At 46.1% G+C, this 23595-nt stretch overlaps 1 protein-coding gene across 2 annotated transcripts in view; it reads right to left on the bottom strand.

The window, feature by feature from the left end:
* The window catches only part of LOC117398598 (pecanex-like protein 3), a 31723-nt gene extending 9293 nt beyond the window's left edge, over positions 1-22430 (bottom strand). The window contains exons 1-26 of one of the 2 annotated variants that reach the window (XM_059012188.1): positions 20762-22430; positions 18379-18572; positions 17525-17630; positions 17326-17365; positions 16353-16448; positions 14131-15756; positions 13621-13753; positions 12560-12729; positions 11697-11754; positions 11240-11378; positions 10363-10538; positions 9724-9877; positions 9286-9318; positions 8355-8526; positions 7993-8103; positions 7330-7421; positions 6869-6978; positions 6622-6727; positions 5889-5981; positions 5022-5172; positions 4342-4486; positions 3733-3910; positions 2982-3090; positions 1830-1959; positions 1103-1161; positions 347-562 (exon numbers count right to left, since the gene is read on the bottom strand). In XM_059012188.1, coding sequence (XP_058868171.1) covers positions 347-562; positions 1103-1161; positions 1830-1959; positions 2982-3090; positions 3733-3910; positions 4342-4486; positions 5022-5172; positions 5889-5981; positions 6622-6727; positions 6869-6978; positions 7330-7421; positions 7993-8103; positions 8355-8526; positions 9286-9318; positions 9724-9877; positions 10363-10538; positions 11240-11378; positions 11697-11754; positions 12560-12729; positions 13621-13753; positions 14131-15756; positions 16353-16448; positions 17326-17365; positions 17525-17630; positions 18379-18572; positions 20762-20914 — 4750 coding nt within the window. In that variant the 5' untranslated portion in view covers positions 20915-22430. The remainder of the gene's footprint in view (positions 1-346; positions 563-1102; positions 1162-1829; positions 1960-2981; positions 3091-3732; positions 3911-4341; positions 4487-5021; positions 5173-5888; positions 5982-6621; positions 6728-6868; positions 6979-7329; positions 7422-7992; positions 8104-8354; positions 8527-9285; positions 9319-9723; positions 9878-10362; positions 10539-11239; positions 11379-11696; positions 11755-12559; positions 12730-13620; positions 13754-14130; positions 15757-16352; positions 16449-17325; positions 17366-17524; positions 17631-18378; positions 18573-20761) is intronic. The other variant, XM_059012189.1, reaches the window with a different exon arrangement.
* Positions 22431-23595: the final 1165 nt, after the last annotated feature.

The raw sequence follows: 23595 nt of genomic DNA, 5'->3' as shown, positions 1-23595 counted from the left end.
GCATAACAGTTTCACCCACTCCAGGTTTTACTATGAGCTTGATAAGCCAACTCAGGTGTGTCTTATTAAAACTCACAGTAAAATGCATCAAACTGCTATGCAATGGGAGTCTTACTACCATCCCTGATGCAAGGGTGACTGAAGCTGGACGGATGTCCGGACAGACAGACAGACACCCCCCATAGACCTCCAGAATCCAATATTATCAATAACTATAAAAAAGTTTCACGACAACTGGATAAGCGATTCCAAAAATAAAACCAACACATGCTTCCAGTTAATACTAGCTGCAATATTTATTGTGTTTCCACCGTGGTCGGGCCCCCTTGCCTGCCTTACTCCTCACCTCTGAACTCCAGGCCCCTGAGCTGGAAGGTGACCAGTCCGTTCCCGATCTCGATGACGTGCACCAGTGCGTTGAGGTAGTCCGAGGCCAGGATGAAGCAGTCCCCCGTGCTGTAGTTCCCCCAGCGCCCCAGCAGCAGGTCTCCGCACAGGCTGTGCTGCAGGGAGCGGGTCAGGTGCTCGTAGAAAATAGAGTTCAGGTTGTTGTCGTCCGCGCCTGGGGAGAGGGAGAGAAGGAAGAGAGGGGGAAGAGAGAGATCGAGATCATGAGTCTATGCAGTGAAAGCCTGCACAGATACTGTGTGCGATCCTGATTTCATTCAGATCACCTCAATAATCATCTCATGAAAATCAGACCCTGATCATTGAAATTCTATTATTATTATTATTATTATTATTATTATTATTATTTCTTAGCAGATGCCCTTATCCACGGCGACTTACAATTGTTACAAGATATCACATTAATTTTACATACAGTTACCCATTTATACAGTTTTTACTGGAGCAATCTAGGTAAAGTACCTTGCTCAAGGGTACAGCAGCAGTGACCCCCCACCTGGGATTGAACCCACGACCCTCCGGTCAAGAGTCCAGAGCCCTAACCACTACTCCACAATGCTGCCCTATAGACAGACAGACAGATAGCTAGAGGTGGCTGTACCACATCAGCATCAGGGTCTATATAAAAATCCGGTTTTTGAGCTCCCAATAACCGCGGCTAGGAAACACAAAACTGCAGAAATTGTTCCCCCACCTGGGTTCCTGTCCAGCTGGGTAGCCAGGCGTGTGTTGGAGTGATCCACTCGCTTAGTGCTGCAGGACAGAGGGGAGGAGAGGAGAGGGGAGACTAGTCAAGGAATGAAAACAAAGGGAATCTTCCTGTCGTACTGACACTACATTCAATATTCAGTGCGAAAGACAGCGAGGCTAGAGTCTCAAACCCGTGTTCCACGTGCTTTTACTACGGGAGACTTTTATAAGGGTTAGTTTACCATGGTTTTGTTTTTAATATGCTTCACTATACATCTCTGTGCTTTACAATGCTTCCCTATGCTTTAGCATGCTTTCACTGGGCTGGATTACCCTTTGCTATGCTTTACCATACCTTTGTGCTTTACAATGCTTTACCATACCTCTCTGTGCTTTACAATGCTTCCTATGCTTTACCAGACCTATCAGTGCTTTACAATGCTTGCCTATGCTTTACAATGCTTCCCTATGCTTTACCATACCTCTCTGTGCTTTACAATGCTTCCCTATGCTTTACCAGACCTCTCTGTGCTTTACAATGCTTGCCTATGCTTTACAATGCTTCCCTGTGCTTTACAATACCTCTCTGTGCTTTACAATGCTTCCTAGGCTTTACCAGACCTATCAGTGCTTTACAATGCTTCCCTATGCTTTATTACACATTACTGGGCTTTTACAATCCTTTCTAAAGGTATAGCATGGGTCGATACGAAACCCCACTTGTCACTCACTTGTAGTCCCGCTCCCAGAACTTGACGGGCCGTGTGTAGGAGGTGATGAAGACAGCGCTGCCCAGCAGGGGGTTGAGAGGAGTGGAGAAGAGAGCGGAGAACACAGCCTGGACGAAGAGCATGGCCGAGTCTCGGAGAGAAGCAGTCAAGGAGTCGTCCCTTTCAAAACGTTTATTAAACACCGACACTGCCCTGACTAATTAGCTGTTATTGTATCCATAAATATTACAAAATCAACAGTGCTGAAGTTAGAAATGCTGAAAAGAAACTTGCAAAGATTTTTTTAATTTTTTTAATTGCTTCAAGTCGAAACGTTTATTATTATTATTATTATTATTTATTTCTTAGCAGACATCCTTATCCAGGGCGACTTACAATTGTTACAAGATATCACATTATTTTTACATACAATTACCCATTTATTCAGTTGGGTTTTTACTGGAGCAATCTAGGTAAAGTACCTTGCTCAAGGGTACAACAGCAGTGTCCCCCCCACCTGGGATTGAACCCACGACCCTCCGGTCAAGAGTCCAGAGCCCTAACCACTACTCCACACTGCTTATCGCTGAATTTAAATTTCTTTTAGTATTTCTTTTTTCCGCATTTAAGATATCCAACTAGATCTGTTCTTTGAACAAGCCTCCCAAAAAGTACAATACAAAACTATTTTCTTACCAAACGAACAGCAATACAATTGTAAAGGAGTGCTAACTGGGGTACTGTATAAAAGCAATTTATTTTTATATGCAATATGTGAAATAGATGGTGCTTTAATGGTTTATACTATAGTAGCGATACAGGGTAAAGTTATTTAATATTCAACACTGATTCAGTCTCCTCTATATACAATGAGTGCTGTGTGAATATTGTACTAATTTATTATATACTACATTGGAGTGTTTCTTGTTATGCGTTATCACGATTTGTTACCAGCATTCACCCAGAATTATAAAAACAATCATGCTGAATTTAGAAATACTAAAAATCAACTTAAAATTCAGTGTTTATCATCCCATTTTATTTTGAGCATTTCTAAAAAGGGGATTCCCAGTAGTTTTTTTTTTTTTTTTTAAACGTGTTTGATGTTCTAGCGGTTTCGGAGAGGGAGGGGGGTCCGTCGCCCCCGCTGTGGGACACGGCAGTGAAGGATACGGGGCACAGCGAAAGGCTGGGCGAAGGCGTGGAAGGCGGAGCCCCAGGTGATCTGCCAGGGTGCGATGTAGGTGAGCACGAAACGCAGTTTATACAGCAGGTCCCACAGCTGCAAGCACAAACACACACAGATCACTATACAGCAGGGGGGGGGTCCCTCCCTGGTGTTGGAGAGCTGCAGGGTCTTCCGGGTTCAGCCGAGCTCTTGGTTATTTAACTGAACCAGTTATTGGCTTAACTAGTCAAGATAAATGTGTTCCAGATCTTTAGCCATTGCAGATAGAATCTGCAGGATTGGGGCTCTCCAGGAACCTGGGTTGTAACTATGTAGCAATGTTAAAAGTTTTGCATCACCTAGAATTTTAGGATTGAGACTTTTTTTTTTTTTTTTAAATATAAAACTACATGAACAGACATTTTATTTAACATTATGTAATCAGCGAACCTGCAAAATTATATTGCAAAAAAAGTTTACCGGAAGCCATAATAGTAGTACAGTATTTTGAAATGTCACATATAAAATTTCTCTTTTTAAAAAGAAGAAAATCAGGTTTTTCGTGAAGTATATGTTAAGTAAGTATACGATATATGTTAACGTAACATTACTCAGCAGGTTTCATGCGACTATATGAAGCAAAATGAGTTCATTCTACAGGGTGATGCATAACTTTCTGGCCAGAGCTGTAAGAGAGTCCGAAGATCATAAAAAAATCTTTATCTTTGGGGACCCCTGCGGTTGGTCGCGCCTCACCTTGCTGAACAGTATGGACATGAAGTAGTAATCGAGCAGGAAGGTCTCGGAGAAGCGCTGGTAATCGCAGCGGAAGAACAGCACGGTGAAGCACAGAGTGACGTACTGCTGGGAGGGAGAGCAGAAAGAGGAGCGAAGCAGCTTCATCCCAGCCATCGAGATCAACAGAGAACGGCTACTGTGGAGAGAGGAGAGAGAGAGACGGGGGTTAGAGGAGAGAGAGAGAGAGAGAGAGAGAGAGAGACGGGGTTAGAGGACAGAGAGAGAGAGAGAGAGACATTGCTTGATCCCATCCATAGATCAACATGCTGGGGAGAGACAGACGGGGGGTTAGAGGAGAGAGTGAGTGACAGGGGGGTTAGAGGAGAGAGTGAGAGAGACAGGGGGGTTAGAGGAGAGAGCGAGAGAGAGGAGAGAGAGAGAGAGAGAGATTGAGGTGTAAACAGAACACAGTAGCAATAATGGTAATAAAGCCAGGCTGTAATAATAATAATAGATATGCAGCAATAATAATAATATTGATAATAATGTAACAAAGCCACACTAATAATACTAATAATAATAATAATAATAATAATAATAATAATAATAATGATGAAGGGGCCTCACTAGACTCCCAGTTTCTCCGGCTGGCTGCTCACAGCCCGTGCCTCTGTGGTCAGAGAGTTGAGGATGACAGCCGGGTAGATGAGGTACTTCTCGATGCACTGCAGCCAGGCGTAGCCCTTCTCATACCACATGAGCTGGGCAGCGTCTGAAACACACACAGGGGGACAAGAACCGCTCAGCCAGCCTTCTCAGAGAACACACACACACAAAAAACTGAACACCTGGAGACCTATACAGTGAATGAAAGTGCAGGACAAGTACGACTTATCAATTGTATTGTCTGCTACAACCACAAGTTCAAAACGCGAGTTCTTATTGGAGTTGTGTGCGGAGCCTTCGAGTCACGCCCCCTAGCGTATGAACTTGGTGGTGCAGTTGTTAAAGAAAGGGGCTTGTTACCAGGAGGTTCAAATCCCGGCTCAGCCACTGACTCACAGTGTGGGACCCTGAGCAAGTCACTGAACCTCCTTGTGCTCCGTCCTTCGGATGAGACGTAAAACAAACGAGCTCCTATTGGAAGTGACTCTGCAGCAGCAGTTGATGATGCGTAGTTCACCCCCTAGTCTCTGTAAGTCGCTTTGGATAAAAGCGTCTGCTAAATGACCAATTAATTACCACATTTTTGGAAGTAGGACTTCCTGCTTTTTATCAAAAATCAAGTCATAAAACAGAACACTCACCTCGAACCTCGAACTGGCTGTACTCGTGTGAGCGCAGCACAGGGTGAGCGAAACAGAACCAGGGAAGCTGCTTGCGAAGCTGAGGAAGCAGGTAGTGGGTCACGAATCCCAGCACCCCAGCCAGGGAGTACAGGACCAAGCTGAGCCAGGGCTGGAGGGCACAGAGTCAGGGAGAGTTACAAGGACAGTGCTGGCACTCTGGAGATCACGCCGGGGTCTCCAGGGATGAAAATGAGACTCCCGTTGCATCGCGGTTTGATCCACTTTTACGAAGAGTTTAATAAGACGCACCTGAGCTTGTTACCTATAGGGGTTAATCAAGCTTGTAGTAAAACCTGGAAGGGGAGAAACTGCTGTGCAATAGGAGTCCTATTTCAATCCATGACATTTCAATCAGTTCCAACAATGTAGATCGTAACCACAGTACGTTTGAACAGTAGTTTTACCAAGCATAAACCACACTGCATAGTATAACTGCACCATGCACTGCATCCTTCTGTGAACAACCCTCCCAGACAGTTTCAAAGCAGATTAAACATTAAAATCAAATGCCTCTCCCTATTATTAGTAACTTAAAATTTAAATGTAGCCTTATGACTTGCAATAAGTCGCAAGAATTTAGTCTCGGAATAAAACAAGAGTTTCCGTCGTCTCTGCTTGCAACTGCTAATTGCATTAACAGCTAACTAGTCTAGGGATTAATTCCCCCGCAGTTACCTCCCCTATCCTTAAACCTTAACATCAAACCCTCCCCTATCCCTAACTGCACCCTAACCCCTCCCCTATCCCTAACCGTACCCCTCCCACTCCCTCCTCACCCCCCTCCCCTCCCTAACCCCGCCTGTCTCACTGATGGAGTGGACTCACCTGCAGTGCGATGAAGACAGTGCTGGCACTGATAGCGAAGGTGATGACAGCGATCACAGTGCACATGACCAGATCAGAGTGGAGAATCTCTCTCTGGGAGAGGAGAGGAGAGGAGAGGAGACAGTCAGGGCAGTCCTCATTACTGTATCTACTGCGCGCAACCATAGCTCATAATAAGTAGGCGTCACATTTCTTATTTTGCTGGGATCATAAACTCCTTTAACAGACCTTTCTTCAGTTGCCCTACATGAGGCAGGGTTGCAGTGGGAAGCACTTCTGGATTAATTACAGAAGTCCCCCTCTTTCTGAGAATTGCAGATTACCATTCCCATCCTCAGTTGCAACAACTAAACAAACTAAAAACCAAGGGAGAGACAAGCGTGTGGCTCCGTGTTTTTTAAAAAAAACCTTACCCAGGGGGCCACCAGAAAACACAAGACCCTCCTCCCTGGGTTTGCTCCAATTTATGGCATAACAATATTCCCCAAGCATTACATTTTTCGATTTCTATTTCAGAGCAAGAGTACAGATATCAGCTATATCACAGAACTCATATTTTTTACTCAGATTCGACCCTGCTAAGCTGGTTTACCACCCGAACACAGTAAAACAGAGCTCCCAGTGGTTCTCCTAGTTAAGGTACGCCCGCATGGAGTCAAATCCTGGTGGTCCCCGAGTTGCCAGTCTAAGCTTGGGCAGGGAAATCCGCGAGAGTTAGCCCTCCCTTTCTTACCACAGAGTTGAGGAGTTTTTCCGGAAGAGGATCCTTGATCTCCACCGTCGGATCCTCCGGGCTCCGGATTTCCAGCTCCGGAAAGAACTTGGATCGGATCAGGGACCTGCAGGGAATACCAACCGGCAAATCAGAACTCTCAGTGTGGACACCCCTGGCTTGTGACTCTTTCAATCCTTTCCGACCAGGTAGTTCCCAAATAATTAAAAAGTAAATAAATAAAAATCGCTTCCCCGGTTATACTGACCACAGCACGGTGGGGTCGCTGCTTTGGCGGCTGAGGTGGTAGGAGAGAGCGAGGAGCAGCCCACAGAACACAGAGAACAGCACAGGCACGTGGAGGTCATCCCAGGGAGCCTGAGACACAGGAGAGACACGTTAGCAGGGCTGACTGAGGCACGGCACTGCTGTAATAAAAGTGCCATGCATACAAGGCATCTAGGACTGTGTTGTAATGCCCGGTTCCAGAGTGGATATTGTTACGCATTAGTAGTGGTGCTGGTTTTAAAATGTAATGAAAAGGAACAAATTATTTTTCTGGTAAAATGTATTATTATTATTAATTAGTCATATAGCAGATGCTTTTATCCAAAGCGACTTAGAGACTAGGGGGTGAACTATGCTTCATCAACAACTGCTGCTGCTGCAGAGTGACTTCCAATAGGAGCTCGTTTGTTTTATGTGTCATCTGTCTGGAAGAGGTCTCACCTTGATGGCTCCGAGGCAGAATCCGTACAGCAGGGCTGCCACTAGGATACTGCGCAGGACACTGTACAGAGCAGAGAGGGGGCTCGTCGTGGCTGTACGAGGGGGAGGGGGGAAGAGAGAGAGAGAGAGGAGACACACCCACACAGACGGAGAGAGCGCACATTACAAAAAGGAACACAGCTGCTTTCTAAAGACAGATGAAGCATGCATAGGGGTTTTCATTTTGGTGTTTAACCAGTTAATGCCTGATTTTTCTACCCCACCTGACTGACATTTGGGTTAGATCTGAATTCTAACAAAAAAGTGATGTTTTAAAAAAACAAACAAAACAAAAAAAAAAACAGATTACTTTATTAGATTTTATTTTTAAAGATCATGATTAAAATAGATGTGTATTAAGAATACGATAAAACACAATCCCACTGCATGTGTGTGATGAAAAGAAGCCTAATTAAGGGGCAGATTTGAGTCAATTATTTCTAAATCTTAGTAGATTATAAATTAGAACACAGTAACCTTCTTCCTTATTACCAGCCCACCATTACTCTCTGATCGGTCACCCTTTCAGTGTCTCGGTTAAAACAGCTATCCACTTTCTCAGTCTCTGTGTAGCTGAGGGACTGTCATGTGACTATGCAAACATGTGCCTCTGGCGCCCCCTACCTGAGCCCCCGAAGAGGTGCATGTCCACCTGCTCCAGCAGGCACATGAGAAAGGTGTTCACTTGAGGGAGGAGGCCGAAGAGGAAGATGGCAGGAAAACAGAGTGTGAAAACTGCAGCCACAAGGGGGCGACAAAAACAACAAGCGCGTCAGGAACAGATACAGTACACGCCAAATCACGTACCGTACACACCGTCACGTGCAGAATGCGCAGTTACTTACAAAATCACACAAGTGCAATGGTAATCGATTGCAACGAATTACGCAAATCACAATTGGAAGCGATTGCAACGGATCACGAATGCCGCAAGTGCATGTGTAATTGAGTCCAGGTTAGCGTGACTCTGCTGCTGCTACACTCACCGATCAGCAGGTCCCGCGCGCAGAGCAGGAATCCCGCGGAGAAGAAGGTGACCCCGTACAGGGTGATGGAGAGCTGGCTCTGGGAGTTACCCCCCATGTTGAAGAGCCAGATCAACACACAGCACAGGCAGAAATACACCGGCCGGCTGTACGCGATGATCCAGTTGTGACCCTGAGCAAGGGACAGAGAGAGGACAAGCAGGAGCCCCGGTGAGCAGCGGAACATCATAACCTCCAGCTCAGAAACAAAGGCTGGGCAGCTACTGCCCAGTGAAATAAAGGTTTCTATACAGAGAACGCTGTACGAAGGGGGGGTCTGACTGCAGCAATGAGCTATCACATACAGCTATGGCCAAAACGTAGAATTTTTCCATATAAAAACAAACATTTTATAATTTAGATATTTTATTTAACATCACGCAAGCAAAGAAAATGCAAAATGATATTGCGTTATGTAAATGGGGACCCTAGAAAGCAGTGTGGAATTCAGTATAACGTAACATTATTCAGCAGGTTTCATTCCATTTTATGAAGCAAAATTTATTTATTCTACAGGGTGATGCAAAATTTTTGGCCACAGCTGTAGTGTTTATACTGCAAGATGTGGATGGTGTAAAGTTATCTATGAATCATTTCTTCCAAGTCACTTCCATATACACATGTAGTCTCATCCACATTACTGCCATAGCATATTACAAAAAATGTGCTTACAAAAACTCAAGACGTTAAAAGTTTAAACATGCTTAATCCTAAAGTTCAAACAGAAATGTAATCGATTGGTTTCACAGATCCTACACTCATCTGCCTAGCCTGTGAAAGCAGTCGAAAACGGTATAAAAGTGAACCCAAGTCACTGCTTAAAAAATAAAAGGGGCCCAAATAGAAGCCAAAGTAAATGAGAAGGTAGGAATCTGTCTCTCTCGTTACTCACATGCATAGGAGAGGCAGCGTCTGGTTGTACACTCTGCAAAAACAAGAGAGAGATGATCAGCCCGGCTCAGACAGACAGTCCATTTAAAAATTGGACCCTCTATTAATTATTATTATTATTATTATTATTATTAGTCATTTAGCAGACACGTTTATCCAAAGCAACTTGAGAGACTATGGGGTGAACTATGCTTCATCAACAGCTGCTGCTGCTGCTGCTGCAGCTGCAGAGTCACTTCCAATAGGATCTTGTTTGTTTTACGTCTCATCCGAAGGACGGAGCACAAGGAGGTTCAGTGGCTTGCTCAGGGTCACACACAGTGAGTCAGTGTCAGAGCTGGGATTTGAACCTCCTGTTATCAAGCCCTTTTCTTTAACCTCTGGAACCACCAAGCCTCCTTCTAAAGACACTCAGCGGTTTATTCCAATGGACTCTCACCTTGAGCAGGGAGTACTGGCAGCTGGCGATTACCAGACAGAACTGGAAGACCCAGATATCCCTGAAGAAGCCCTCGAGGAGAAGCAGGTACCCCAGGAACGAGACCAGGCTGGCCAGCGCCACTGCCAACACGCTCTCCACCACGCTGCGGTTCCTGAGACGGACAGGACAAGGGGGGGGGGAACGATTACATTGCTGCACAGGAAGTCATTTCTATTCATTTATCAAGCCTGCCCTGGACTGGACTGGGTGGGAGCATCCTTTCACTTAGAGGGTAAGGGAGGAAGCAGTTCAGACTCCGTGCCTCAAGCCTGCCCTGGACTGGAGGGAGCACCCTTTCTCTTAGGTGGGGATGAGGGAGACAGCAGTTCAGTCTCCATGCCTCAAGCTTGCCCGGTCTGGAGGGAGCAGCCTTTCTCTAAAGCTGTCGTGAAGCCACTTTTTCAGAAAGTTGGTTCCGGGAGACCTAGTATGAGGCAACTTTGCTGTATCAAACCCCAAGTCTCCCCCTGGTGTGCCGTGCAGTGGCCTGAAACCTAGTCTCCTGAAACCCAAGTCCGAAGCCACAAAGTGGCTTAGCGTTCCCTCAGCCGCACTGCCCTGCAGCGACGCTCCGAGCTGGGAGCAGTCGAGTCTTACCTGTCCAGCAGGGCTAGCAGGGCGAGACGGTCGTAGCACACTCGGAGCCACTTCCCCGGCAGCACCCAGAAGCGGTAGTACTGCTTGAGCTTGCTCTTCTCCTCCTCGATCATCAGCGTGTTCTCCTGGGACTCGTGCAGGGACTCGTGATCCAGGTCGAACTGAAGCAGCGAGGGCTGCGAGATCACAAAGCAGAAAGCAGCCGGTTTACCCAAGAGAGAAACAAAGAAAGAATCAAACTGTTTTATATATATAAAAAAAAGGTGATCATCTTGCCAGGACACTCTTGTAAATGAAGCCTCAGTCTCTATGGGTTTATTCCTGGTTAAAAAAAGAATGAATGAATAAAAGGATACCCAAGGGGGTTCTAGCAAATGTTGCCTGGCTTTAGCTCCTTGTGGTTCTGTTCTGTAAACTAACTGAGTGTCTGTATGTTGTCTTTAAAAGTCATCATGACTATGTGGCCAAAACGAACATACAAAAAACAATCCATCATAAAAAACACATTATACAGAGCAGTCCAATAGTATTGAGACGCCCATCAGGATACAGATTGCACTGTGATATTAGGGTACTGTTACACCCTTAACAGCTGTAAGAAAAACTGACCCTAACACATTGAAACCGAGGCCTCGTTTACAAGGGGGTCCTGGCAATATGACCAGCGACAGACGTCAGCCATTCATTTCACATCATTAAAAACATCATCACAGTACGTTCAATCTGGGATCAGAAACATTTACACGTCCAGAATTCTTGCAACCTACTCATGAAAATGAATTGCCCTGCCCCGGGGGTATCTCCTGAAATAACCCTGTCCTGTATTGCTCTGCCCTGGGGAATCCCTTGTAATACCCCTGCCCTGGACCGCACTGACCTCGGGTATCTCCAGCGGGACTCTGCGCACCTGCATGCCCTGTAGCACCACAGGTCTGGGCTGCAGCACGGACAGCACCTGCCCTGCCCCCTCCTGGACATCGTTGGAAGTGAAGCTGGAGGATTGGGACTGACGCTCCCTGAGGAAAAACAAATCAGGATCCAGAGACAGAGAATTACAGTAGGAAGTCATCCTTAGCCAAATGAGAAAATAAAAATAACACACACACACACACGGGTGTTTTGTGAATTTCTGTGCCGCTAGACCAGGTGTGTCAAACCTGGAGGGCTGCAGTGCCATCTGGCTTTCGTACACCCTTGACACCCTTGCGCTTGACTACAAAGCAACAAGTACTGAAAATTAGGAACACTGTATCCGCCATAAGGACAACACCCTGAAGTGTGGTAGAATCTACCAGCCCAACTGTTTTAAGGAGCTGAACAGAGCAATGTCTTACTGGACTGGGTCTTCATAACCTCCTCCTGCTGGACCGAAGGTGTAGGATCGACGGACACCTGCACAGAGAGAGAGAGATGCCAGGTACTGTACAGGTATCGTTGGCATGACCAGGTGAAATGACCCAGGTAGTGCAAGACAGGTTTCTTTAACCTAGTGTAGCACCAACCAGAGGTCTACAGCTATGGCCAAAATGTTTTGCATCACCCTGTAGAATGAACTAATTTTGCTTCATAAAGTCGAACGAAACTTGCTGAGTAATGTCACGTTAACATATTGAATTATACACCAGCGCTTTGTAGTTTTTACATATAAACTGGCAAAAAAAATGAAATGTAACATTTATAAATCTAACATGAAATACTGTACTACTATTATGGCTCCCGGTAGACTTTTGCGATATTGTTTTGTAGTTTCATTGATTACATGATAAAAGATCTAAATTATGACTTTTTTTTTTTTAATGTCTGAATCCTAAAATTCTAGATGACGCAAAACTCTTGGCCACAGCTCTGTGTGTGTGTGTGTATGTCTATATATATCTCCACCCAAGCGGACTGCAAAACAACATGTTGTTTTTTCCACCATTCATATATTTGTAGTGGTATAAAAAGACTTAGAGACTAGGGGGGTGAACTGTGCTTCATCAACTGCTGCTGCTGCAGAGTCGCTTCCAATAGGACATCGTTTGTTTTACGTCTCAACCGAAGGACGGAGCACAAGGAGGTTCAGTGACTTGCTCAGAGTCACACACAGCGAGTCGGTGGCTGAGCCGGGATTTAAACCTCCCGGTATGAAGACCCCTTTTCTTTAACCACTGCACCAGCGAGCCTCCATGAAGATGCCATTCGCTGGAAGACTCACCGCCCTCGTCGTAGAAGTAGTGCACCGCTCCCTCCGTCGTGTCGTCGAAGGTGGAGGCCTCGTGCACCCCGCCGCGGGGGAGCAGCAGGGAGGAGGCGAACTGCAGGGCCGAGGGGAGAGTGAGCACCCGAGAGTGGCTGGAGGTCCGAGCGCGCTGAATATCCTGCAGACTGGACAGCAACGAGGCGTTACAGAGGCATGCATGCACATCTATATATCCATCTATCTATCTACATATCTATCAGGGACAGAAATAAGACTCCTGTTATATAGTGGTTTGATCCATTCCTGGTTTTGCTACAAGTTTAATAAGACACACCTGAGCTTGTTACCTATACACTGGGGCTAATCAGGCTTGTATAATTATATATATATATATATATATATATATATATATATATATATATATATATATATATATACATACATACATACATATACACACACACACACACACACACACACACACACACACACACACAGGGAAGAGCAGCTCCTCAATTGAGATGAAAGCAATAGGCAACACTCTTAACAGGTTTGGCATTGTAGTTGGGCAGCAGTGTAGAGTAGTGGTTAGGGCACTGGACTCTTGACCGGAGGGTTGTGGGTTCAATCCCCAGTGGGGGACACTGCTGTTGTACTTTACCTAGATTGCTCCAGTAAAAACCCAACTGTATAAATGGGCAATTGTATGTAAAAATAATGTGATATCTTGTAATAATTGTAAGTCGCCCTGGATAAGGGCGTCTGCTAAGAAATGAATAATAATAAATAATAATAGTTGCAAATGATAGAATCTAATGGGGACATGACTATACATTTGACAAGATACTATTGAGCATGACACAAGGAGCTAGTGATTTTGCTTTCTGTTACAACAATAAAATATTTTATTCAAAAAAGGTGTGCGGGAGAAGGGGGGGCGTTGCTATAAAGCCGGAATGATTTATTAAAACATCGAACTCGCGACTTCTGATCATTTAAAGAAGACACTTTGTTGAAGTTCTGAAACCCAGCCTCACTACTCAGTGTTAAAAAAAAAGGGGGGGGGGGGGTCGTACCTGGGGGGGGAGCCCATGGTGGAGGGCGGGGGGGTGGGGTTGCTGCCTGCGTTGTGTCTTCTTCGGATCACCTGCTTCCTCTTCACGCTGCTCCCCGAGTCTCGCTTGACGCCCCCCTCTTCTGGGGCAGCAGCTGCAGGGAGAAGAGGGAGATTTCAAAACAAAAGTTCAGACGCTAAACCAGGCATCACGCACGGTGGTCAAATAGGAAAGCTTTGGGAATTCGTACTGCTAGAGGCTTTTTAGAAGTTGTTTAAGATGCCTAACAAAAGCACAAACTGGTCTAACATTGTTTCTATATCACCGATTACTGACCGACCTGAATGGGAGGTGTACCGGGTTTAATTAAGCAGTTAAGGGTATGGCTGCAAGAAATATCTGGGCTACAACGTCTCTCATTGTGCAGCTCTGCTCTACAGAAGCTGATCCTGAATCAGAGCTTGAACGCACGCCTAGACCCAAGGATGATGCTTTGGTAACCAATGAAGGTGCTGGGGATTGTGTACCCACCTCCCCCGACAGCGCCCTCCTCTGGCAGCTCCCCAGCTCTCCAGCCTGTCTGATTCCCGGCCCAGACGCCGCCCAGGGACTCCAGCCGGTGCCGAGCGGCGAAGGGGTCTGAGTTCTCACTGGCGCGGGCCTCCAGGTCCGATTTGGAGACCGTCAGGGGACGGGCGGCCGGTTCCCCGCCTCTGTCCATGCTCAGGACGCGAGCGTGAGTCTTTGCGCTGGCCGTGCTGGCCGACCGCCGGGCGCCTCTTTGATGCGTGGAATCAGACTCTTTGCTATGGTGTTGGTGGTGGTGGTGGGCGGGGTTGGGGAGGAGCGGATGCTGAGGAGGGGGCGGGGCCTGGGTGGCAGAGGCGGAGTCAGGGGAGTAACAGGAAGTGGAAGAGCTGGAATCATCGTCGTCGGAGCTGTAGCGCCGCTGGGAGCCCAGGCTGGAGCCCCGGCTGATGTCGCTGCCTTCACTGCCGTCCTCGTCGTCATCGCTGGAGTCTTCAAACAAGCTCTCGCTGTAGGCCTTGGCCCCCAGGAGGCTGCGCACCGGGATGTAGTCTCTGTGGTGGTTGTGGTTGTGGTTGCGACGGTAGGAGCCGCAGTCGAAGCTGCTGCTGCCCACCCCGCCCCGTTTGCGCGGCACCTTCCTCCGACCTGGCTTGTGCCCCAGACCGGTCACAGTCCCGCCCCGCAGCAGCTTGAGGTCTTTGGGCCGGACCACCTGCTGCTCCTCCCTCTCACTCTCACTCCTCTCCGGCAGGAGGAACGGGGACGGGGCGGGCAGGGCGGGTTCGGAAGACCCTTGCCCGAGAACAGCTGGGACCGAGTTGGTCTGCCGCACCCTGGGCTTGTGCCCGAACTCCCCCGAGTGCCCGCTGCCGGAGGGCGAGGAAGGATCTAGTGTCGCGCCCACCTCGCTCTGCTCCACCACAGCGTTGTCCAGTCCCAAGGAGAACTCCCTGGCAGGGGATCTGAGAAGCTCGCTGTCAGAAAGGTCGTCCGTGTCGCTGCCCCCTAAACCGACTGCCGCAGGCGGGTCCCTCTGCTGCTCTGTGGTCTCGGAAGGGGCTGCGTGATGGAGGTTTCCCCCCAGGGAAGGGCTCTCCAGCTGGGTGGAGTCAGTTTTCTCGCTCCGGAAGCTGCTGACTGTGCTCAGGGTCTCTCTGTCGGTGCCCCCGCTGAAGCAGCTGTCGGTGGAGCCGGCTTTGGGCGCCGCCTTCTTCACCGCGGACGGGCCCTGGGCTGTGAGGCTGGAGGAGAGGTGGGCCCTCGAGCTCCCCCCCTCGCCAAGCCCCAGCCCCAGCAGCTTCTCGCTCATCTCCTCGCTCAGGCTGCTCTTGATCAGGGGGCTCAGGGGGGTGTCCCCAAGGCTCTCCGACTCCCCGCAGGGTCCCAGAGGGGAGTAGCCCCCCACCTCTTTGCCCGGGGTCAAGGTCAGCTCCCCAGCGGCCAGGCTTTGGGACGGATCCGAAGGGGAGGATGATGATAATTCTTCCTCATCGTCACCCCGGCTGGAAGGGGAGGGAGGGGAGGCTGGGAACCCCCCCGTCGCCCCCACGAACCCCGGGAGCTCCCCTCCAGCCAGAGCTGCAGACACGCAGGTCAACTGATCCGAATGGACCGCACCGGCACCACCTGCAGGGAAACAAGGGGAGTGCAGCGTTCAATTTCATTTACCCTTAACTAAAAAACACAAGTGTTTCTATGAATAAAATTAAGTTTGATATTTACGAAACTGTTCTTTACTGTTGTTAATGAAACCATCAACAGTCCAGAACAGGTTTCAGGAATATCAAACTCGGCTTTTTTGAAAACAAATACAAAAGGTAAGACTCCTATTGCACAGCAGTTTCACCCATTCCAGGTTTTACTACCAGCTTGATTTGACACAGTGTACAGGTGTGTCTTATTAAACCAGGAACGGATCAAACTGCTCTGCAATGGGAGTCTTATTTCCATCCCTGAAATACAGCTTTGTGAATTCCAAACAATGCTACATTTAGAAACACTGAAAAGTAAATGAACTCAATTTCTAGAAACACTCATTTTAAAATGAGAGATTTCATTATTTTAAAACCTGTCTTCACAGCTCACCAGTCCTGGGATCTGCCTAGATGCCCTTCTCTGTGCCTTTAAGTGCAATCATGCTTGCTTTTTGTAGAGAAGTGATCAGAACTGGACACAGTACTCTAGGTCAGCATAGCTCTAGCCTTGTATTACAAGCTGCTCACCAATGAAGTCGAGAGAGCTGCGTTTCAGGATCTCGCGGTCTGCCGCTGTGACGATCCCGTTGTTACTGCCCCGCTCCCTCATCAACTCCCGGATATCTACAAACCACGAGGGGGGGGGGGGGGAGAGAAAGGCAGAACATGATGAGGAGAACAGATCTCTTCCTCGACCGCCCCTACTCTGCACTGGACTTGCCTGACCTCAGCACCACGTTGCTGGATCCTCAGCTGAAGCGCTATCCTTGCACTATTAATAATGCCACTGTAGATATAAACTAGTGTAACCCTAACCTGTTGCATCCTAGTTCATATTGTATTTTAGCGTTATTTGCACTTACTGTAAAACTACACTACTTAAATATTAAGCTTGCATTGTAGCCTTCTGCTGCCCTGTGACACCTGCGAGTCGCCTTGGATAAAGGCGTCTGCCAAATCAATAAATAATAATAACACTAATAATCATCAAGTGCATTGGAGAAGGTCCTGCGTTGGCCAATCAGCATTTAGTCACAGCGCCCCCTATGGCCTGGAATAGTCTGGACAACAGTATATGATAAATAACCATGTATTGGCTAAACGTAGCACAATGACTGATTGCTTTAATTTTAATGAGTAGGTTGCAAGAATTCTGGACGTGTAAATGTTTCTGATCCCAGATTGAATGTCGATGATGTTGTTTTTAATGCTGTGAAATGAACGGCTGACGTTGGTCGCTGGTCATCTTGCCAGGACCCCCTTGTAAACGAGGCCTCGGTCTCAATGCAGTTATTCCCGGTTTAAGAATGAATAATGGAATTCTAGTCCGGGAGTCCCATAAGGTTTCACACAGCTTTCACGCATCTCAGAAGGCAGTTCGGTTACAAGCGACACATGTGAACACAACAGCTCTATTGTACAGGAAAGCTTGACTTACATTTACAACTAAAAAAAACTTACTCAGCAGAAAGAAAGCCGCAGAAAAATACAGCAAAGTTACCTTTTGAGCCTCTTGCGTCATCCAGGCGTGGCAGAAACTCCTGCAAAAGAAGACTCAGTTTTACTGGGGGGATCGAGCAGGTCGAGGCTATCTCCGATTGCAATGACTGAATCTCCGATAAGCACAACCTTCTCACAATTCAATTTGATCTTTACGTTTCCCCTTGACAGGGAATGGAACACCCCCCCCCCGTACTCACCGAGACTTGGTTTAACCCAAAGAGGGAATGCTGGGAGCTGCAGCGTACTGGTGGTGTGGAGCTGACTTTCCGAAACACTATCATCTCCACCCCTCCCCCCGCATCCCTGGAGCGAGAGGAACAGCAGGGTTACAGGTGGGGGTAAAACTTAATAACACACCAAAAGAAACTTCATACATTCGTTTCGACAGGACGTCTCTTTCTCAGCGCGTTCAATATTGAAGTCAGTTTACTACCAGCTTGATTAATAATAATAATAATAATAATAATAATAATAATATTTATTTTTTATATAGCGCCTTTCATAGTGGACCACCATCACAAAGCGCTTTACAGAGGTAGGCTGTGAACTGTGCATTATATGCAGAGTCACTTGCAATAGGACATTGATTTAACATATCATATGCAGAACGGAACACAAGGAGGTTAAGTGACTTGCTCAGGGTCACACACAGCGAGTCAGTCAGTGGCAGAGGTGGGATTTGAACCGGTGACCTTCTGGGGACAAGCCTGGGACTATAACCACTGGACCACACTGCCTCCTATTAGCCCCAGTGTGTACAGATAATAAGCTCAGGTGTGTCTTATTATTAAACAGAGTGGAAACAAGAATGGATCAAACAACTGCTATGCAATGGAAGTGATAGTGTCCATTCCTGCATTTTAATTGCAATTTAATATCACTAGACTAGACTGTACTGGGACTACATTGTAACTGCTGAATTATTTTGCAGGGTGTATTGGTAACAAGCTCAGGTGTCTCTTATTATTATACTCAGAGTAAAACCAGGAATGGATCACACCGCTGTACGACGGAAGTCTCATTTCCAACCCTGCTGATCTGATCGGCTCACCTGGTTTGGCTCCGGTCGTGCAGCGCTCCTCCCTCTCCGTCCTCGCCTCTCGTCGACGCGTCCTGCCTCTTCTCCACAATCTCCCCCTGGTCAAACATGGCGTGGAGCCGGAAATTCACCACCTTGACCGCTGTGAAGAAGGCAGCTACCACCAGACAGTACACCCCAGCGACCAGGATACTGGAGGGCAGAGCCTGCGAGAGAGGAGGGAACGGGACACAGGGACAGTCTGCTATATTATTTATTAATTTGTCATTTAGCAGACACTTTTATCCAAAGCGACTTTGAGACTTGGGGGGGTGAACTATGCTTCATCAACAACTGCTGCTGCAGAGTCACTACAATAGGACCTTGTTTGTTTCATCCGAAGGAGGTTAAAAGTGTGCTCAGGGTCACACACACACAGCGAGTCAGTGGCTGAGCCGGGACTGAACTGGCGACAAGCCCTTTTCTTTAACCACTTGACCACCAAGACTCCATATATTAGCAAGGTTTATGGGCATCAAGCATTTACAGGCGCTATATAAAAATAAAGACATTATTATCATAGTGAAACTGCTATGCAATAGGAGTCCTATTTCTGTCCCTGCATGTGGCTATTATACACAATCTAATACATGCACTGAGAAAACATTACTATTAAAAAGCAAGAAGCAAAAAAAAAAAAAACATGTGCTAGAAATGTAAACGCGTGAGACTATAGGGGACCAGGGCGAGCGGTCGATCGATAGGTCAGTGTTAAACTGAGGCTCGCAAAATAAAAGCCATAGCGGATCAATAACTGGGTAATTGCTGCATGGTTCATTATTATTATTTGTTTATTTAGCAGACGCCTTTATCCAAGGCGACTTACAGAGACTAGGGTGTGTGAACTATGCATCAGCTGCAGAATCACTTACAACTACGTCTCACCCGTAAGACGGAGCACAAGGAGGTTAAGTGACTTGCTCAGGGTCACACAATGAGTCAGTGGCTGAGGTGGGATTTGAACCGGGGACCTCCGGGTTACAGGGCTGTTTCTTTAACCACTGGACCACACAGCCTCCTATGATACGACCAGCCCGCTCTTTCTTTTCCGATCACGGAAGGCACTGGTTTGTAGAGCACCGATTATGTGATTATTTGGACGGAGCCCTCTACAGAAATCAGGTGCTGACAATCAAGCGAGGGTCACTGGCGTCGATCGGGCTGATTTAGCATTCCAAGTGAAACGAGTGAACAAAACAGCGGCTGCTGGGGTGCGAGACGGATTGTCAGCACCTGATTTCTGTAGGGAGCTTAAACAAAATAAACCGGCTTGTGTAGCATTATTGATTTGAGATTCTCTCGCCCTGCTGCACAGTTTCTAACCTTGATCAAACTCCTGGCTCCTGATCATTTCAATATTAATAATAATAATACTAGACTTCATTGAGGGGAGTTCTGAACCCCAGGACTGGGTGCAGCAGCAGCAGCAGGGCTAGTGTGAGTTTCTAATCCTGATCAAACTCCTGGCTCCTGATCATTTCAATATTAATAATAATAATACTAGACTTCATTGAGGGGAGCTCTGAACCCCAGGACTGGGTGCAGCAGCAGCAGCAGCAGGGCTAGTGTGAGTTTCTAACCCTGCTCAAACTCCTGGCTCCTGATCATTTCAATATTAATAATAACAGACTTCACTGAGGGGAGCTCTGAACCCCAGGACTGGGTGCAGCAGCAGCATGGCTAGCCTGAGTTTCTAACCCTGCTCAAACTCCTGGCTCCTGATCATTTCAATATTAATAATAATAATACTAGACTTCATTGAGGGGAGTTCTGAACCCCAGGACTGGGTGCAGCAGCAGCAGCAGCAGGGCTAGTGTGAGTTTCTAACCCTGCTCAAACTCCTGGCTCCTGATCATTTCAATAGTAGTAATAATAATAATAATAATAATAATAATAATAATAATAATAATAATAATACTAGACTTCATTGAGGGGAGTTCTGAACCCCAGGACTGGGTGCAGCAGCAGCAGGGCTAGTGTGAGTTTCTAACCCTGCTCAAACTCCTGGCTCCTGATCATTTCAATAGTAGTAATAATAATAATAATAATAATAATAATAATAATAATAATAATAATAATAATAATAGACTTCATGAGGGGAGTTCTGAACCCCAGGACTGGGTGCAGCAGCAGCAGCAGCAGCAGGGCTAGTGTGAGTTTCTAACCCTGCTCAAACTCCTGGCTCCTGATCATTTCAATATTAATACTCCATTGCGGGGTTTTGAACCCCAGGACTGGGCTGGTGTGCGTTTCAAGCCCTATAACAGGACGACACAGTGACAGCACCGTGTTCAGAATCAGTGCACACCTACACTGAAAACAGCAGGCACAGCAATGAACACTGTTTTTCACTCACCATGTACAGCAGAAAGGGAAACGCCAGCAGAAATATCCACACGTAGAGGTGAAAGCAGTTGGAAAAGGTGCTTTGATGGGGGTCAACGAACCACCCCCCGGTGAGGGAGGCCCACACCCCTTGCCTCAATATCTGTAACACTTGGGAGCCCATCCTTTCCTTCGGTAAGTCGACGGGGATGCCCCGCGACACCTGATCTCCGCCGCCGGTACGAGGCTACTGGGCCCTGCCGTTACAACGTCGGGTTCTCCATTGCGTGTAGGCGGCCGGTTATAAGCACGGTGCAATAAACAGGGGTGTCGGATCAACTCCGGATGAAGCTGCCTCAAGTTGTGTACAAATTCCGAACTCCCCCAGAAAACGCTGCTTCTGTCAAGCTGGCGATAGACGCAGCGAAGTAAAAAGCAACGACCAATTTATGTGTTGTTGTGCGCGTCAGCTAACTCACGCTGTTCCCTATTTATTTATTTTTTTTAAAACTGACAATTTAGAAAGCTGATTATTAGTAAACAAAGAATCAATTGTACTAGAATAGAGCCAGATGCCTGACTCGTTTTTGCTACAATAAAACAGGAAATACCAACTGCACATCAACATGCGTTGAAATAAAACTCCACACCACTGAAATTGCAATTCTCCCCGCTGGTTACATTGCAATAATATAAACGTGTTTTTTTTTTTTTTTAATGACTTTGGATTACTGCGCATATATAACTAATTTTAACAGTATATATATATATTTTAAATTAAAAAAAATAATAATAATAAACACACTGTAAACATCCGTACTCGAACTGAAAAATAACATTTATTTTAACCCCGGTGTAAATGTGCCTCTCTCTTAATAAACAATGACATGGACGTGACCATTTTGACCCAATTCCTCATTTTAAGACAAACGTATTTTTTTTTTTTTTTAACCTGTATAAATTTTAGTTTACAATTATACCTCGCTAGTAGTACTGCCTGCTATTTTGTTCGAGTTTGGTCTGCTGGATAATTACACCGGTTTGCATTTAAAAAAAGATAAATCGCAGACAAGTACTGAGAGAAATTTTAGTTTTTTTAAAAAAATAATACCCCATAGCCGGGCACGGTGCATTACTGTGCATCCATTAAAACACAGAGTCCCCGTTTAAAATGAAATTATATGTTTGATAGAATTGATTATAGCCTAACTATTTTCACATATAATCCAGCTTCATAACTGCTTCCTAGCGACACTGCAAAAGTCACGGTGCGGTTAAGATGTTGATAATTATTATTTGGGGAGGGCGCGTGTAAATATAATATCCAAACCCCAAACCCCATGCTTCAATTCCTCTTGTCTTTCCTTCTTCTTCTCCTCCTCCCTTCCGTAGTGTTTTCTTCAGTCTTTTTTTTCCTTTCCCCACACGAGTAAGTAGTATTTTCTGCTCGTTTTGTTTGTTTTGTTTTCACCCTTTAGTATCGCGGGTCCGACTCTGTGGTCCGGGTCGGCGTGTGGGGTTTTTTAAAAATATATACAAGTCTCGTTAATATCTACATATATTTTAAATACATTGTTTTGTTTTAATTCCTCTTAAAATTCCAGTTTCTCTCTGTCTCATCCACCCCCCTCCTCTCTCTTAACTCCTCCTGTGAATTTCGCCTCTTCACACAGGTAGCAAACGCCCCCGCCGGAGGAAGAGGAACCAATCCTGCCCTCCCGTTGGCTGCGAGAGCCGTCATTTACGCGACTGCCCGCTCTGATTGGTGGAAAGGAAAAATAGGACATAAGTGGATATGTGACCTCAATCTGGGGCTGACACTACGCTATTGGCTGACGGGACTGTCAGTCCGAACAAAGTCGAATTTGATTGGTCAATTTTGATAACGACAGAAAAAAAAATCCCAAACTCTCCTCGACATTGGCTTAGTGGGGGAAAAAATTCAACCCACATTCTGATTGGATATGATTGGCTAAAAAAAAACTATTTTTACCCGTTTTACTAGAGTCTTAACCCATACAAAGCTGGACGTTTTAGACAAGTCTGTAAAATTGCACCCTCAAAGGATAGCCTGTTATTATTATTTATTTCTTAGCAGACGCCCTTATCCAGGGCGACTTACAATCGTAAGCAAATACATTTCAAGTGTTACAATACAAGTAATACAATAAGAGCAAGAAATACAATAACTTTTGTTCAAGCAAAGTACAAGTGTGACAAACCACAATTCAATAATACAGCAGATAATAGTGATAGTTACATCAGGATATGATTCAATAGTGATAGTTATTTGGGTCCTGTTCATTTTTAAACTAACAATGGTCAGTGAGCTATTCGCTGTTCATATACCATACTTGCCAATGCAAAATAAATCTGAAAAACTAAGCAAGCTGTCTTTAACATCGGTACTATGAACAGCATACTGTGAGTTTGATCTGAAATATACTCCGTGGATAACATAAGATGTTTTTGTGTCTGTTAGAACATGCAGAAAGTCCATTGGATATCTTCAAATCTTAAATCACAACACACCAAAACGTCACAACAGCGACACATTAATTTGATTAAGCAGTGTGGAGTAGTGGTTAGGGCTCTGGACTCTTGACCGGAGGGTTGTGGGTTCAATCCCAGGTGGGGGACACTGCTGCTGTACCCTTGAGCAAGGTACTTTACCTAGATTGCTCCAGTAAAAAAACAATTGTATAAATGGGGAATTGTATGTAAAAATAATGTAATAACTTGTAACAGTTGTAAGTCGTCCTTGATAAGGGCGTCTGCTAAGAAATTATTAATAATTAAGCCTTCATCAAAAAGTTTAATTCCCATTGGCTAATACAGGGCCACCTGACCAAAATAAGCCCGCGC

Source organism: Acipenser ruthenus, chromosome 43, assembly GCF_902713425.1.
Source record: "Acipenser ruthenus chromosome 43, fAciRut3.2 maternal haplotype, whole genome shotgun sequence".
Lineage (NCBI taxonomy): Eukaryota > Metazoa > Chordata > Actinopteri > Acipenseriformes > Acipenseridae > Acipenser > Acipenser ruthenus.
This window is presented reverse-complemented; position numbering and strand designations above follow the sequence as displayed.